This window comes from Rutidosis leptorrhynchoides, chromosome 1, assembly GCF_046630445.1.
Source record: "Rutidosis leptorrhynchoides isolate AG116_Rl617_1_P2 chromosome 1, CSIRO_AGI_Rlap_v1, whole genome shotgun sequence".
In the NCBI taxonomy this organism is placed as follows: Eukaryota; Viridiplantae; Streptophyta; class Magnoliopsida; order Asterales; family Asteraceae; genus Rutidosis; species Rutidosis leptorrhynchoides.
Genome location: NC_092333.1, coordinates 501,437,883 through 501,454,306, shown reverse-complemented (window position 1 = coordinate 501,454,306; position 16,424 = coordinate 501,437,883). Strand labels below are relative to the sequence as shown.

General features: G+C 35.5%; 1 protein-coding gene across 1 annotated transcript; it reads left to right on the top strand.

Moving 5' to 3' along the window:
- Positions 1-3,635: 3,635 nt before the first annotated feature.
- LOC139875856 (uncharacterized) lies at positions 3,636-7,255 on the top strand. The gene is made up of 6 exons (XM_071863150.1): positions 3,636-3,833; positions 4,484-4,657; positions 5,278-5,394; positions 5,481-5,660; positions 5,761-5,807; positions 6,238-7,255. Exons 1-6 carry the CDS (start codon positions 3,693-3,695, stop codon positions 6,653-6,655), a joined length of 1,077 nt encoding a protein of 358 aa, XP_071719251.1. The 5' UTR covers positions 3,636-3,692; the 3' UTR covers positions 6,656-7,255.
- Positions 7,256-16,424: the final 9,169 nt, after the last annotated feature.

The following is a 16,424-nucleotide window of genomic DNA, read 5'->3' as shown; positions in this document are numbered from 1 at the left end:
CGGGTAGAGATCTCCGGTGCTGTCACATCGGAGGAGCAGACGATGAGTCACGTAGTCTTTGACAGAAAAACCAAACTCGTCAAAACAAACAGACACTTTATTATCACGTGCAAAACGACGAACCGAAATAAGGTTTTTTACAATGTTAGGTGTAACGAGAACATTAGACAGGTGTAGGGGTCGTTAATATTAGGCAAAATGCTATGACCAGTGTTGACAACGGGGATGTGGTTCCCGTCACCAACAGCAACAGAAGGATAAATGCAATGATTAAAAACAGTACTTAAATTTTTAATGCTAGAGGTGAGGTGAGTTGACGCACCAGTGTCCATGATCCAACCAGAATTACCATAGTCTGAAGGAGTGTTGGCATTAAATGCCTTCGGTATAAAAGTCTCCTGATGTTGCATAGGACTGACAAATGGGCTGTTTGTAGGTGCAGCCGGCCCGCTAAAAAAGGTTGTAGCTTGTTGCTATAGTTGGACTTGCATAATTTCAATATACTAATTAAAAATCAATAGCTGCGTCTTTTGTTTTTGTATATACTGACCAACACACAAACTCCAAGGCACAAATGCTTTGTTGTGATGCTTTTTAAATCTAAGGTAGACTTGCTGTGATTTCACCAAAAAATAAAAAGATTAATACTCCGTAACACCCCTTTATGCTGTGAAAACAAAATTCTTCACAAAATTAATTATATTTTGTTGTGGATGAGCACTCTGTTTTATCGATATGATAGAAGGAAACAAGAGGGCGCTCAATTAAATTGATATGCCATGTGCTATTGATAAATTAAAAGAAAATTGATGATTAGTACTATGATGTCGGCTAAGAATTGAGAGGCAAACATAAGAAATCCTTTTATGCGGCGGTGGCTAATATGATTTTTCTAAAATTGCGGCTTACAAGTGTGTGATGGAATCTTTAGAGTTTTGACTGATGTCGCAACACTGGACGTGGAGAGGAAAAAAAGAAAAAAAAAAAGAAAAAAAAAAAGGATGTCGATAATTAGAGAAAAAAGGCACCGGCTGCTGATACCATGTTAATCTACGATTATGATTATCATTTGATTGTTGCCAAAATAATACTAGTACATTACAAAGAGTATATATAGTCTACCACATAAAATTCCTATTGGGCCCTTATAAGAATGAGCTACAAATGAATCTACCAAACATATGGGCTAACAAATATATCTGCTAACAAGGAGTTCGACCCCCGTTGACTACATATTAAAAACACAATTTCATCCATGCCATGAAGTATCCACCCATGACACCTTTTTCATATCGTTTGGGGGTAAAGGGGAGGGGGGTTTTACTTGGCCGTGCCCTTGGATCGGTTTCAAGGTTTCCTCCCGGGCAGCGATGGGGGCGGGGTTATTATCGCTGTAACGGCATAGTCGAAACGGGAGATGATCGCAACGGGTGGTAAAGTCCCCCTCGGGTGATCCCAATCGCTGTTAAAAAAAAATATATCGACATATATCAAGTACAAAAATTTAATGGGCAAACTATAATTGAATATAAACATAAAAAATCAAGTTAAGGTTTATCCCCTTGAAAACGATTCAAGCATGGGCGGATGTAGTTTAGTCCCAATGGTTACACGGGACACTACTGAAATACGCGATGTACTGAAATTTTTTTTGGGATTTTAACTATTGACACCAGTGAATAGTGTAAATTTTTTTAAGTGACACAAATGAAATAAGACTTTTAGTAGAAATTTTTCTGAGATTTTAACCAATGACTACCAAATGTTCCTAGATCCGCCACTCGATTCAAGTTTAACTTTTTCCGTAATACTAGCAAATGTTTTTCATCAGATGATCTTTAGTGCCTCTTTCATCTCTGTATAATTACAAGCTTTGATAATGGCGTATTTCATCTATATATACAGTGATTACAAGCTTTGATGATGGCTAATTCTTGAATATATATTTAAATTTGGTGTAGTGTAAATTTGAGGTATTTTTGAAAGTCTCGAACAACTGTAAAAAAAAAAACGCAAAACTTTTGAAAAGGGTGCCCATATTCAAACAAATCCCCTAATTACGTTTTTTTTATTAAAAAGTGCATGGACTGATGGGTTATCTTATCTTATATTGGATTTACAATCATCAAATGTTGGACTGCTGAAAGTAAATTAATGGTGTCACTTACAACAAATCCAAATACTATATACTAAATGGGCTAATGAACTTTGAATTTCTAGGTTCGTAGTGGAGTCACAGGCCCACAGTAAAGCAAGTGTACCTCCACCTCTGTGACTAAACATGCTCATTTTACTATGGCTTTGTCGAGGTTACAAATGAAACGGACATTTTTTTAAAAACGCTAAAAACAATGACAGCCCGTATCTTCCTGCTCGCCGCGAGTTATATTTTTTCGCGAGCACTGTTAGACTCGAAATAATTTTATCAACAAAACGAAACTAACTACGTTCGAACCGGACAGATTTTAAAAAACAGTAAAGACGACAACACCAACAATGGCGCTTAACACATGGGCCGTTTTTCCTTCTGTAAATACAAAAGCTACGTTAAATATGAATACGCAGGCCGAAAACCCCCGCCGCATTGCGCGGGCCGGACCCGAACTAGTTATTGTTAATTGTTAAGTAAAAAGGAAATTTGTTAATAATATTTAGTTATGGATATAGCAACTTTAATATGTTTTTTAGTTTTTCAGAACTTGTGGCTCCTAAACACAATCCAGACATAAAAATGTTTAAAATGAAAAAGAATAGATGTTTTCACAAGGTCTCACGATGGGACTTTATTATTACTGAACTTATTAATTATATATGAAAAATTATCTTATATAAAAGACCTACTTTTATTTATAACACGACCACGTCCACGACCCCTCCCTGCTTGCTTCTGAAAAAAATTTCGTCTTTAGTTAAAAAATAAAAAGGGTCCATTTTTACGTCTTGTACAGGGCCTTCAAAAATAATGAGACGGCCCTGGTTACAATATAAATTAGACAAAGATGTCTTACCTCGAGCAATATTAGAATAGATTGATATGCGGTAATGCTTAGCTAAAAGTCAGACTAAAACGTTAGTAGGGCGGTGGTTACATGGTTGTAAAAATTCTAATTCTATTTGAAACAAAGTGATTAGATTTTTTTAATCCGTCCAATTAATTGGTCAATGTCAGCCAGTCGTGCAAAATGAGATTTAGTCGGTCACCATCTCGTTAAATAGGTCAAAGTTTAACAACTGTGTCAAAATCGTATTTAATCAGTTAAAATAAGGGTGGTGAAATTTTCAACAACATTTTTGATAAATTCATTCATTTTATGCATTTTTGATAAGTCTTCTTGATGTACCACTCATATTAGGAATGACATTTACTCTTTAAAATACTTTCCAAACACGTTTAAGTATAGAATTATAAACACTATTCAATCAAACTCATACCCTTATTCTTTACATGCGTATAAGCAAAGCCCAAACTAAAACCCAATCCCAAACCCAATCCCAATCCCAATCCCAAACCCAAACGCACATTATTATATATTACTTATCATTTATTTAAAGAGCAAAAGGGTGGTATCACGGTACTATTTACTCATTTGAATTTTGCATTTAGTAGACACTATACTTATCAAACAACACCAACATCTTTTATTTTTAGCCTTAGACAAATTATTTCGTAACATTAGGGTTTTATTCTTCAAATGGATATCTGTAAGCACGATAAAATTGATTTTGAGTTTAAAAAGGTTAATGATGACGATTCTGCAATTAACATCAGTAATAAGATCACCTGTTCATGTCAACTACTTGATACTGTTATTGAAGATGCTACTAATAACAAGGTAAACCTATTAAATACCTAATTTTATTCATATCATGTTTATGAGTGATCGTTGCTATTATTTTCACAAATGAAGCTGCTCATTGTGATTAATCTTTTTTAATTGTTGTTAATTTTATGATGATTTGTTTATAGTTAACTACTAACGTTGCTAATTTTGATCATATTGAAGTTCCTTTTTAGGGCCGAAAGTGTTTTTATCTAATGGCATTTTATTTTATGCTTATTTATAATATGACTATCAAACTTTCAATTTATAGTGTTATTGTTTGTGGCCCTTGAAGTATGATAATGCCCGTTTTTATGATATGGTTGAAGATGTGTAACTTATAATTATCGATCCAATGGTGATTAACCTTCGCGGATAGTTACAATAACAAAGATTTGTAAGTTTGATACACATAAAATCTACTATTATAGTAAGTATACAGACGACATTTTGTGCTATTTTAATAGGGATGAAGAGCTTTGCAATGATTGTTTTTATAACATCTTGTTTTATTCATCATCATTCATTTTTGTTTGATTGGTAAAACTGCTGACTCAAAGATCTTATTGTTATTGTATTTGTTGTTCTGTTCCTTTTGTGTCTGGTACATTAGTGCTTGCTTTAGGTGCGGTTGTTTCATAATATTCGACATTTTTATGCAGAAAACTCTGGATTCGACAATGGATGGGATCATCAGCTTAATTAAACAGGTAGAATGTACAGAAAAGGCTGCAGAACAGGCGAAAGAAGAAGCAGCTACAAGTAGCTTAGATACTCTTGCTAAGGCTGAGGAACTCAAACAGGCGCGGCAGCGTGTAAAGGAAGCAAATGATACGGTTTTTGAATCTTTTTTCTTTTTATGTGTATATATATATGTAGGATCAAATGTGATGTAAGTACATTTAGTAGACTACTTATAGGGCGATTTGGTTACTACTGAAATTTATGCATTTCAATTTGTGGAATCTAATTGTATGGTTAATTTCATTACTTTTTTTGCTGTTAGAAAGCTAATGGCAGGTAAAAAATTATCATCCCATATATAGTTAATCTAAAGGGTTGGAATCCTCTCTTAAGTTTCTGCAGGTGAAATTTGGTAACTAAACTTTAATGAGTCATAACTGGAATATTACCATGCTCACCTATAGGTAAAATAATTTAACATCATAAATAGCCAAGGACATATACTATGGTTTTATTTCTAAAGAAGTTTTTTTCAACTGTAAGATTTTTTTTCTTTTCTTGCAGTACTGTTTTGGCTACTGAAGCTTTGTAACAGACAGTTAATAGTTGTTTGTTAACAGGAGTTTAGTAACTAACAATTGGCACAAAATACTAAGTTTTATTGACCTTTTTGATAGAAATGAGATGTTAATAAGGATATAACACAACCTTGGTTTACTTTAAATTTATTTTACGTGTGCACGTGATTTTACTTAGTTCTTGGACTTTGCAGCATGCAAAAGAAGTGTATGCACAGAAGCTAGTTTTAGACACTAAAGTGAAGGAGCTAAAATTACGTGTGTTGGAAGTGCTGAATCAAGGAGGTACATCCCTTGCTGTCCTTATTAAGGTACAACATCTATCTGTTAACATCTTGTAATTATTATTTGCATTGAAGTTTTTGAGGCTAATTACAGTTATCATTTTTTTAATCAGATGCGTAATGCCTTGGAGAAGAGAATGACTTCAGCATTAAGAGAAAAGGAATTTGCAGATAAAGTAAAGCTAGAAAAAGAATCTTTGGCTGAAAAAGCACTTGCAGATGAAGAAAATCAATTGAATAAAGTTAAAGAAATGTCTGAAAGACTGAAAGTAGAAGTAGTTAAGAATTCCAAGGTAGTATTTTAACAAAATAAAAATTTTGCGGTTATTGATTCCATGTTAAGAATGATTTTTTATTTACAGTGTTATTGTTTTTTACTTACTCTTGATACAGTTGCAGCAGTTTCTCGTTGATCGCGGCCATGTTGTTGATATGTTAGAGTAAGTCGTAGTATCCACTTAGTTATCCAAGGTTATAAAAGTTACCAGTCGGGACGCGTCGGTCGGGACTTTGGAGGGACGAGTCAGACGTTGACCAACGTTGAATTTTAGTAAGAAGTAAATTAAACATATATATATTACACAAAAATTTATCAAACATAAAATATAAATATTTCAAACATAGATATACCGCACAAAATCTAAGTTTAGAAAATATCAAAATTCGGACCAACTTTAACTTTGACCGACCCGGACTTGACTCAGCCTGACTTTAACTGACTTTGAATCGACTTTTTAGGCGTTTTTTGTCAGAACAGGACGGGTTAGTCCCCAAACCGACCGTCAGCCGACTAAACATACTTCTACAACAGGGCATAGGTACTCTATTTAGCTCAAACTTTCTTGCTTACACAATATTAATATATTGCAGTGGAGATGTCTCTGATAAAATTAAGGATGTGAACTTGCTGAAAGAGTCACTTGACCAAGCAGTCTCGCTAGGTGAAATGCTGTCGTCTACCCAGATATCCTCCATTGTTTCTGAAATGCCATGTTTAACCAATGAGATGTCAAAGGAGAGAAACATGCCGGCTAATTCCGATGTGGATCTTGAGAAGATATCTACTTTCGGGTCAAAGGAATCTGCTAATAAAAATGTTCAGTCTGCCACTCAAAAACCGTCAGAACGCGAAAAATCGATTGTTGTGCCTCAAGAACATGAATTGCTATCAAAGATGTCAAATCTGAAATTAGATAAGCATGAGGGAAATAAGAATGTGACATTTTACGCTGACAAAAACGATGAAACTGTTTCTGAAAAGTCATCTTTAACAAATGCGACATCATAGGAAAGAAACGAGCCAGCTGATTCCGATGTGGTTCTTGAGAAGATATTTACCTTCGTGTCAAATACATCTGCTGATAAAAATGTTCAGTCTGCCACTCAGAAACAGTCAGAATGCCGAAAATCAGTGAATTTTGTTGTTCCTCGAGAACATGAATTGCTTTCAAAGATATCAAATTTGAAGTTGCAGAAGCATGAGGGAGATAAGGATGTGGCATTCAAGGCTGACAAAAAGGATGATAATGTTACAGGATTAATAACAAAAGTAGGGTATGCGGTGTCAACCGATGGTTTTGTTACTTCTGCTCAAACTTATGCCAAGGGGCTAGCTTTCAAATCTACCAGTAAAAAGGGTTCTGGAAAACGGAAGGTAAACAAAACTCGAAAGAAGTGACTAACCATGTTCCAAGAAGGACTGCATCGATTGGTAACATTTATTAATCGTTAGCTTATACAGATATCATCGTTATCTTTTTGAACTTGTTTTTGTTTTTTGGAGAAAAGTTGTAATGTTAATAAGTTGGTGCAGGTAACTAAGTAAAATTAGTGTACATAATGATTCTACAAATTTGAAAAGTTTATGTTTAGATGATCATTGATAAACATAAGGTCAAGAGTCAAGACTACTGAATGACTTGTCTTTTTGGGTCAGTGATCAACCATTTACTTAAACTTGTGATCAAATTTTATCATAACAGTTGATTGAATTAAAAACCAGTACATGCAATATGGTTTATGTGGTCACAATATTAGTGTGTTAACTGTTAATAAAACCAACCACTGACTCGTGCGAATGTATATTGTTCACTCTTGTTAAGTGCATTTGTGGTCCAAGATTCGGAACTTAGCTTGCGGATTTTGGTTATAGAGGTAGAAGTAGTTTCATTGAAGAAGACTTTATAACGTAATGTATCTTGTTGTTTCTACCTTAAATCCAAATAAATGAAAATAATACTACCAACGAACGTTTGCTTCAATGGTATCATGCCTCAGTGTGGAAGGACCCGCGATTATTTGCCAAGCAACCCGGGTTCAATTCCTGGGACGGAAGGTTTTTTCTCCAATTTCCTGCGATTACTTGCCTGATGCAAATTTGCCAATTTTCACATGAAACAATACCAAGTCCTCGGCTTGTATGAAGTTGACTACCTTTACCTTAGAAAATGAATCTTTACCCGTAGAACATGCATCAAATATATGATTTACTACGTAGTTTACGACAATACTTGATCACTGATATTTGACAAATATTTCACTAATTCACAAACTTTGTGTTCAAATATTCAATGGATGTTCGGATCTCTAGGTCGAATTTAGGGGGACATTATAATAAAGAAAAAGTGCAACCAGTAGCGAGCTAGGGAGGGGACAGAGGGGTGCTTAGCCTCCGCCAATAGGCCCATTTTTAATAAAATATTGATAGCTCATATTTAATTATTTTGAGTAAGTCTCCCTTAATTATTAACCGCCCGATTCGAGCATATGAGTCCTCTAACGTCAAGTAACGTCTAGAAATGTCAACTACCGTCCACTAACGTCAACTAACATTAACTAACGACAAGTTACGTCAACTAACGTCCACTAACGTCAACAAACGTCCACTAACGTCAAGTAACGTTAAGTTACGTCAAGTTACATCAAGTTACGTCCACTAACGTCAAGTAACATCAAGTTACGTCAAGTAACGTCCACTAACGTCAAGTAACGTCATGTAACGTGAAGTAACGTCAACTAACGTCAAGTAACGTCAACTAACGTCCACTAACGTCAACTAACGTCAAGTTACGTCAACTAACGTCAAGTAACGTCCACTAACGTCAACTAACGTCAAGTAACAAGTAAAGTTACGTTACGTCCAGTAACGTTAAGTTACGTCAAGTTACTTCCACTAACGTCAAGTAATGTCAAGTTACGTCCACTAACGTCAACTAACATCAAGTAACGTCAAGTAACGTGAAGTAACGTCAACTAACGTCAAGTAACGTCCACTAACGTCAAGTAACATCCACTAACGTCAACTAACGTCAACTAACGTCTACTAACGTCAAGTAACGTCAAGTAACGTCCACTAACGTCAAGTAACGTCCAATAACGTCAACTAACGTTCACTAACGTCAACTAACGTCAAGTAACGTCAAGTAACGTCAACTAACGTCCACTAACGTCAACTAAATCAAGTAACGTCAAGTAACGTCCACTAACGTCAACTAACGTCAAGTAACGTCCACTAACGTCAAGTAAAATCCATTAACGTTAACTAACGTCCACTAACGTCAACTAACGTCAAGTAACGTTCACTAACGTCAACTAACGTCCACTAACGTCAACTAACGTCAAGTAACGTCCACTAACGTCAACTAACGTCAAGTAACGTCAAGTAACGTTAATTAACGTCAAGTAACGTCAAGTAACGTTAACTAACGCCAATTAACGTCAAGTAACGACAACTAACAACAACTAATGTCAAGTAACATCAACTAACGTCAACTTACGTTAATTAACGTCAAGTAACGTCAACTAACGTCAATTAACGTCCGCTAACGTCAACTAACGTCAAGTAACGTCCAGTAACTTCAACTAACATCCACTAACGTCAACTAACGTCAAGTAATTTCAAGTAACGTCATGTTACGTCAAGTAACGTCAACGTCAAGTAACGTCAACTAACGTCAACTAACGTCAAGTAACGTCAAGTAACGTCAACTAACGTCAACTAGAGTCAAGTAACGTCAACTAGTCAAGTAACGTCAACTAACGTCAAGTAACGTCTATTAACGTCAAGTAACGTCAAGTAACCTCAAGTAACGTCAAGCAGTAGCGGAGATAGGGAAGGGACAGAGGGGTGCTAAGCCTCCCCCAATAGGCCCATTTTCAATGAAATATTGATAGCTCATATTTAATTATTTTGAGTAAGTCTCCCTTAATTATTAATTTAAACTAATTGTTTGGGTTACCTGTTATGAAGCAATTTGATGGCCATATAAAGTTAGTTATGAAGCAATTTGATGGCCATATAAAGTTGTGTTTTTTTTTTTTTTGCTTAATACATACTAAAGTTTCGTAAAATAGTTATCTATCTATATATGTATTGAACAAATAAAATAGAATTGGTCTCTTTTAGTTTTATTTGGTATGCCTCTTTTAATTGTCGAATAAGCCTTCCATAACGTCAAATTCTGGCTCCGCCCCAGAGTGCAACGAAACAATTTTTGCAAAAAGAATACAAAAAGACGTCGTGTTACAGTAGCTTTTAGTGTTTATAGTCACTCGAGTATCGCCGTTCAAAGGAAAAAAATATATGAGTGGCCTATAAAATTGTAACACACATTCTAGCTTTGTTATGTGAATCCATCATAATTATACCATTGGGAGGGTTTGTATTTACTTGCATACAGATTGTTATACTTGTCAAGTTAATCATATTCTTTTCATTGTCTTAACATTTAACTGTTTCACTAATCTTGTATTAACTTACCGGAGAAGTGGACAAGTGGAGGTATCAGTTACTATTTACTATTATAATTATAATGTTATCAAGTTCATTTATTTTTTCTAATTTAAATACAATGATTAACTTAACTTGTAATATAAAATGAAAGGAAACAAAGAAAAATGTGGTGACGTGGTGTTGTATGTCTATGTGAAAAATCATTATTTATTTTGTTTATAACTACAAATAATTACATAGGTGTTTAGTTTTTGTCGACAAAGAACACATCGTGTTCATTATTAACTAATTGATTAATTTAAAGTTATTTAGTTATCCATGTCGACACGAGTCGAATTAAAAGTAAATCATGGCGTGTGTTTATGTTGCCGTGTGAGAAAAGTGACGTTACAGGACCCTTCAGCAATTATAAAATGCAACGTGTTCAATTGTTCATACGCTAATGGGCTGGGCCTAGTGAAATTTGACGTTATCTAAAAAGTAGATCGTTGAAGATCTTTATAAGTGATGGTATAAAATATTTGTTGATGATACCGCAACCCGCATGCGCATTCTATACGTATGCGAGCGCTCGCTAGCATGCGTATGTGTGTACTTTGTATGCGGTATGCGGCATGCGGTGATGTATCGAATGCCTTTGTTCCCGGTACGGCGATTACTTGGTCATCAAGTCGATATCTTTTCCATAATTACAACCGAGATTCGGGGGAGTTTGTTATGGACAGGATTATCCCAATCTTAGACGGTTCTAGAATTAGGGTTTGCCTATATATACTAACCCTAATTATCATTCTAGAGACGATCACGTTACGTAACCATTGTCTGCTACACATCTCACGCAACAAGCATCATCTTTCATCTTCTCAAGGTTTACAGGTTAGTTCCTCTTTAACTAGCACCTACAACCTTACATGGGACCTTCTGATCAACGACCGTTATCGAAGGTGGACTTAATCACTTGACCACCTCGCCGACATCATCATGTCAGCCAGGGTTATTCACGGTAGCCAGACCGGAGAGCCAAGTTCTAAGATCCTTAAACCTCCCTTAGCTTATTGAACAGGCATATTGACTCCATAAAAAATATATGCATGATCAAGTGGTGCTTTCATTGAGAGAAGAATTAATTCAAGACATGTTTAATTGTTTTTTCTTTTAAAAAGTTTTGAATTATAAGGCTCATTATTCAAAAAATTTCTGAATTTTTTGTCTCTTTTACAGTATCATGACTTCCGGGGACTCATCAGAACGTACTCAAACAGACAATCAAAACACGCCGTCTGGTAATCAGCAGACGCAAGCTATGACTACGGGGGCGGGTATAACGACCCTCATTTTTCCATTATATATTTTTCCAATATTAAATGCCCAAACAATATAATCAAAACTTAATGATTAAACTTTAATCAACAATTGTTAAGTATTAAGAGTTAGAAAACATATTAATTAACTTTGTGCAATAATTGACAAGTTAATAAAAGATGAAAATAATAAACTGTTAGTCGACACTCACTGCTAATTAAAATTTATGCATTTATGTAATATTATAACTGATAACCTATAAGTAATAAATAAAAATTGACATTTATATAAATAATAAAACAATTGAGAACTAAATATATACAAGTCATGAATTAGTAAAAAGAAAATAATACTTATCATGTAGTAAATGTAAAAAATAATAATAGTAATAATAGTAATAATAATGAGACTAAAGAATCTTAAACAATTACATCCTTATGTTGACTAAAAATTAAAATAATATATATATAAACTAGTACCACCTATTGTTGACTAAAAATTATAAAATAAAATAAAATCATTAATTAGAACATCCTTATGTTGACTAACACTCTAATACTTGCACTATATAAACTCCTAGTTTCTCATTCACAAATCACACCAAAATCCTCTCTCAAAAACAATCTCTCCCTCTCCCTCTCTTGTGGTATTCGGATCTTCAAGCTTGTTCTTCGTGTTCTTCAAGAATCTTCAAGGAGTTCTTCAAGATTTTTAAGGCTTTGATCTTCCATCTTCATCGTGTTCATCTTTTCTTTGTTAATTATCTTGAATCTTCAAAGGTATAACATAAACCCTAAACTATTTACATAAACTTTAATCTTTGTTAATTCATATTCATATTATAAACTTGTTATTCATAAGTATATACATAAACACTCCTAGATTTATATATACATATATACATGTAAAAAAAAAAATATTTTTATGTATATATACGAATTATATATATATATACATATTAAAACCTTAAACCCTAATACTACTTATACTAGTACTTAACATGTATACACTATTACTATTACTAGCACCTATAACCTACTACTTATATTGTAGCACAAAAATATTTTGGGATATGTATTAGAGATGTATAGATCTTCGAACTTTCTTGACGAATGGTTTCTACGAGATTCTAGGCAGAGGGTTTGGACTTCCGATTTAAAGGGTCCTATGGCTCAAGCCCCTAGATCTAAATTAGCCATTCGAAGGGAAAGGGGTGATTGGAAGCTTATCTAATACGGCAAGTATCCTAAAATGAAAAACACTCATAAAAGTAGAAACTCTATAGTCATAGAAACTTAGTAAAATAAGAAACTTTCTAAAAATGGAAACATTATAAAAATAGTAACTTACTAGGAATAGAAACTTAGTAAAACAAACTATACTTAAACACATACTTAAACTTAAACATGGGCAAAACACTTAACTACTCTTAAATGTCAATAGGTTGACTTTCCTGCTCACTCGTTCAACTCTTTATTCCGAGGAATAACTCTCTCTCTACTTACTAAGGTGAATTCATAGCCCCACTCTTTATTGCTAGCAAACTTATTTAACTTATTTGGGGTGAGACACATGCTGCTTTTACTATTTACAATTTAGACACAAGTACCAACTGCTAAAACTATGCTATACCCGGCTATGTCCGACTAAGTCCCTACAGTGATATTTTTAAGTGCTGCGGCATGCTTATTTATTGGGGGTAGGCCTATCGGGAGTAACGTCCCCGATACATTTGACTAAGTCTTTGTATTACTTGATAATGAAATTAAACCGACAAGGACAGACACAACTTGTCATGGGGCAAACTTGAACGTTTAGTCTAAATATCACGCACTGGCATAACTTTTTGATCCTGCGGGAGATCAACCTTACAAATTAAATCTTGTGGTCTAAAACAAACGGTCAAACTTATTTGTTAAACCTATGAACTTCACTCAACCTTTTGGTTGACACTTTAGCATGTTTTGTCTCAGGTGCTGTTTGATTCAAGCTCTTATACTTACTGCTTATGTGATGCTACTTGGACATAGGATCAAGAGATATCGCATTTATTACTTCTGCATGTGAACATTTCCATTATTGTTATTCCTATCATTGTAACTACGTTTCATTTTCCGCTGCGTGCTCAATAAAGTTTGTTTTATCATTTAGTATTGTTCTCGTATATTATAATATGTTGGTTGATTTGATATTAAGTCACATTTCACCCAGGCCCTAACTGGGGGTGTGACAGATTGGTATCAGAGCAAACCAGGCTGTTATAGAGAACCAGGATTGCATTTTTATGTGTGCCTTACTTGTTAGCTAGGGTGCCTTAGCAATCTAGGAAACTATAACCTTTCCTGCCTTGGACTTAAAGCACTTAGGATTGTCGTATAATCTTAACAATTATGCTTTAATAAACTTGACTCAAAGATTCTAATCAAGGTCTCTTTCCTAATGATAGGATTTCAAGCTCAAGCGTTAACAAGTCCAACAAAGCAACTCACAACCCTACCACCGAAGTAGGTGTTGGACACTCTTCAACTTCGAGACCAGTTCGAAGTCCTCTTTATAATCCTGCTTCACCACCGCTGAATTATAGCCCGAATACTATTTTAGATTCACATGGGTCTCCTCAATACTACCCAACTCCGAGAACCCAAGATAAGGGAAAACGGCATGAAGAAGTTGGTCCATCAAGGAAGAGAGCCCGATCTCCTTTTTATGATGGTCCTAAGTATGAAATCATGAGATTACGAAACGATACCGAGAGAAACATTGGAGGTCTACTTCGCCACATGGAAAGAGCGGATCGTCGAATGAAGAAACTTATGAAAGAAAACGTCGAGCTAAGAAAGGAGTTGCTGATGCTAAAGTACGAGGAAGAACGCAACACTCGTTGGGGAAAGCAATCACTTGTTTACCTCAAGGAGGATGTTGATGTCCGAATGAAAATGGAGAAAGGTCGAGTCGACGAACAACTTGCCATAAGAGAGTACAACACTAATGCCGTAAACAGTCGTGTTACCAACCTTTATGACAACTTCGAGTATCTCTATGAGAAACAAAAGTCGAAAAATGAGAAAGTTGAGGAGTTTATGAAGAAGGTTGGAGACGAAATATGAAGACTACTTCAATCTTAATATTTCCTAGTTATTTTTCCTATTTTCCATCTATGTAAAGGCTGTGCCTTAAACAATTTCTATTTCCGAATCGTGTAATAAAGGCTTATTTAATGCCTCGTTCTAATAATATAAAGTGTTTTATTAATATCATGCGATATCAATACTTTAGTTTATTCATACTTGTGATTACTCAAACTTATAACTTGTTAAACTTATCAAATATATGTTCACTTTTATGTAGTGACATCATGGTTCGTCCAGCTGCACCTACCGTTAACAACGTTGTGTTAACTACTGAGCAATTCCAACAGTTACTCGCTGCTGCCCAAGGCAACGCCCAAGCTAATCATGCTAATACTCAACCAAAACCTTGTTCCTACAAGGACTTTACAAACTGTCACCCTCCCGCTTTTAAGGGAAACGAAGAAGCTGTCGAACTAGTTCGTTGGTTCGAAAAGATGGAATCTATTTTCCGTATTTGCAACTGTGGTGATGATGATCGAGTAAAGTATGCCACTAGCTCGTTGGGTGGTAATGCTTTAACTTGGTGGACTGCTTATGCCAAGTCCGTAGGAATTGATAATGCTAATGCAATTCCATGGGACGAACTCAAAAGTATGATGGTCAACAAATTCTGCCCAAGGAGTCAAGTTCAGAAGCTTGAAGCTGAGTTCTGGGAACTCAGGGTCAAGGGTACTGACATTGAGAATTATACCAATCGTTATCTGGAGCTTTCTACTCTATGTCCTGAAATGTTTCCTACTGAAGCTAGAAGAATTGAGCGGTATATTGAAGGTCTTCCCGAGGATGTTCAAGGGAATGTTATTGCTGCTGAGAAGGTTACTTTGGATGTTGTGATTCTCATGGCACAAAATCTCATGTTGGCCAAGAGAAGAAGGGCGTCGGCCAATAAGCAAGTTGAAACCAAGGGTAATGATGGTAAGAGGAAGTTTGAGCCGTCTCAAGGTTCAACTCAGAATGTTAGTAAAAAGCTTATGGATAGTACAAGGACGAATTATAAGGGCACTTATCCTTTTTGTGTTCGTTGTGAAAGGCATCACCCGGGGCAGTGCACTGCCACTTGTTCGTTGTGTAAGAAAGTGGGACACGTAGCTAAGACGTGTAGGACTCCTCCAAAGAATAAATCTATTGTTCCTGCCAAAGCTCCTCCTACTTGTTATACTTGTGGGGAAAAGGGACACATTAGTCCAAATTGCCCTAAGAAGAGAGATAATCCTGCTACTGGAGCCAATACTACTGCTGCAAAGGGTCGTGCATTTGTTATTACTGCTGCTGAAGCCCGAGATGAAGATGAGGTCATCACGGGTACGTATCTCGTCAATAATTGCTACGCAACTATTTTATTCGATACTGGTGCCGACCGAAGTTACGTATCTAATGAATTTTGTACCCTATTTACTGAAAAGCCTCAACCCTTAGAAACTAAACGATTAGTAGAAGTAGCCAATGGAAAGATCATGAAAGTTGATAAAATTTATAAAAACTGCAACCTAATCTTAGCCAGCAAAGAATTTAAGATAGACCTTTTGCCGGTCGAGCTAGGAAGTTTCGATGTCGTAGTTGGAATGGATTGGTTACGTCCATTAAGAGCTGCGATCATGTGTTACGATAAAACCGTTCATGTTCCATTAGGAAATGGAGAGACTCTTATTATCCAAGGTGAAAAGAGTGGTTCCAATCTCAATATTATCTCCTGTATTAAAACCCGCAAATACCTTATGAAAGGTTATCCAGCTATTCTAGCCCACGTTAATCTGATTGAATCGAAAGAGAAGCGAATTGAAGATGTACCAGTAGTTAAAGACTTTCCCGATGTGTTTCCCGAAGATCTTCCGGGTATTCCACCTCCTCGACAAGTTGAATTCCAAATTGATTTAACTCCTGGTGCTGCTCCT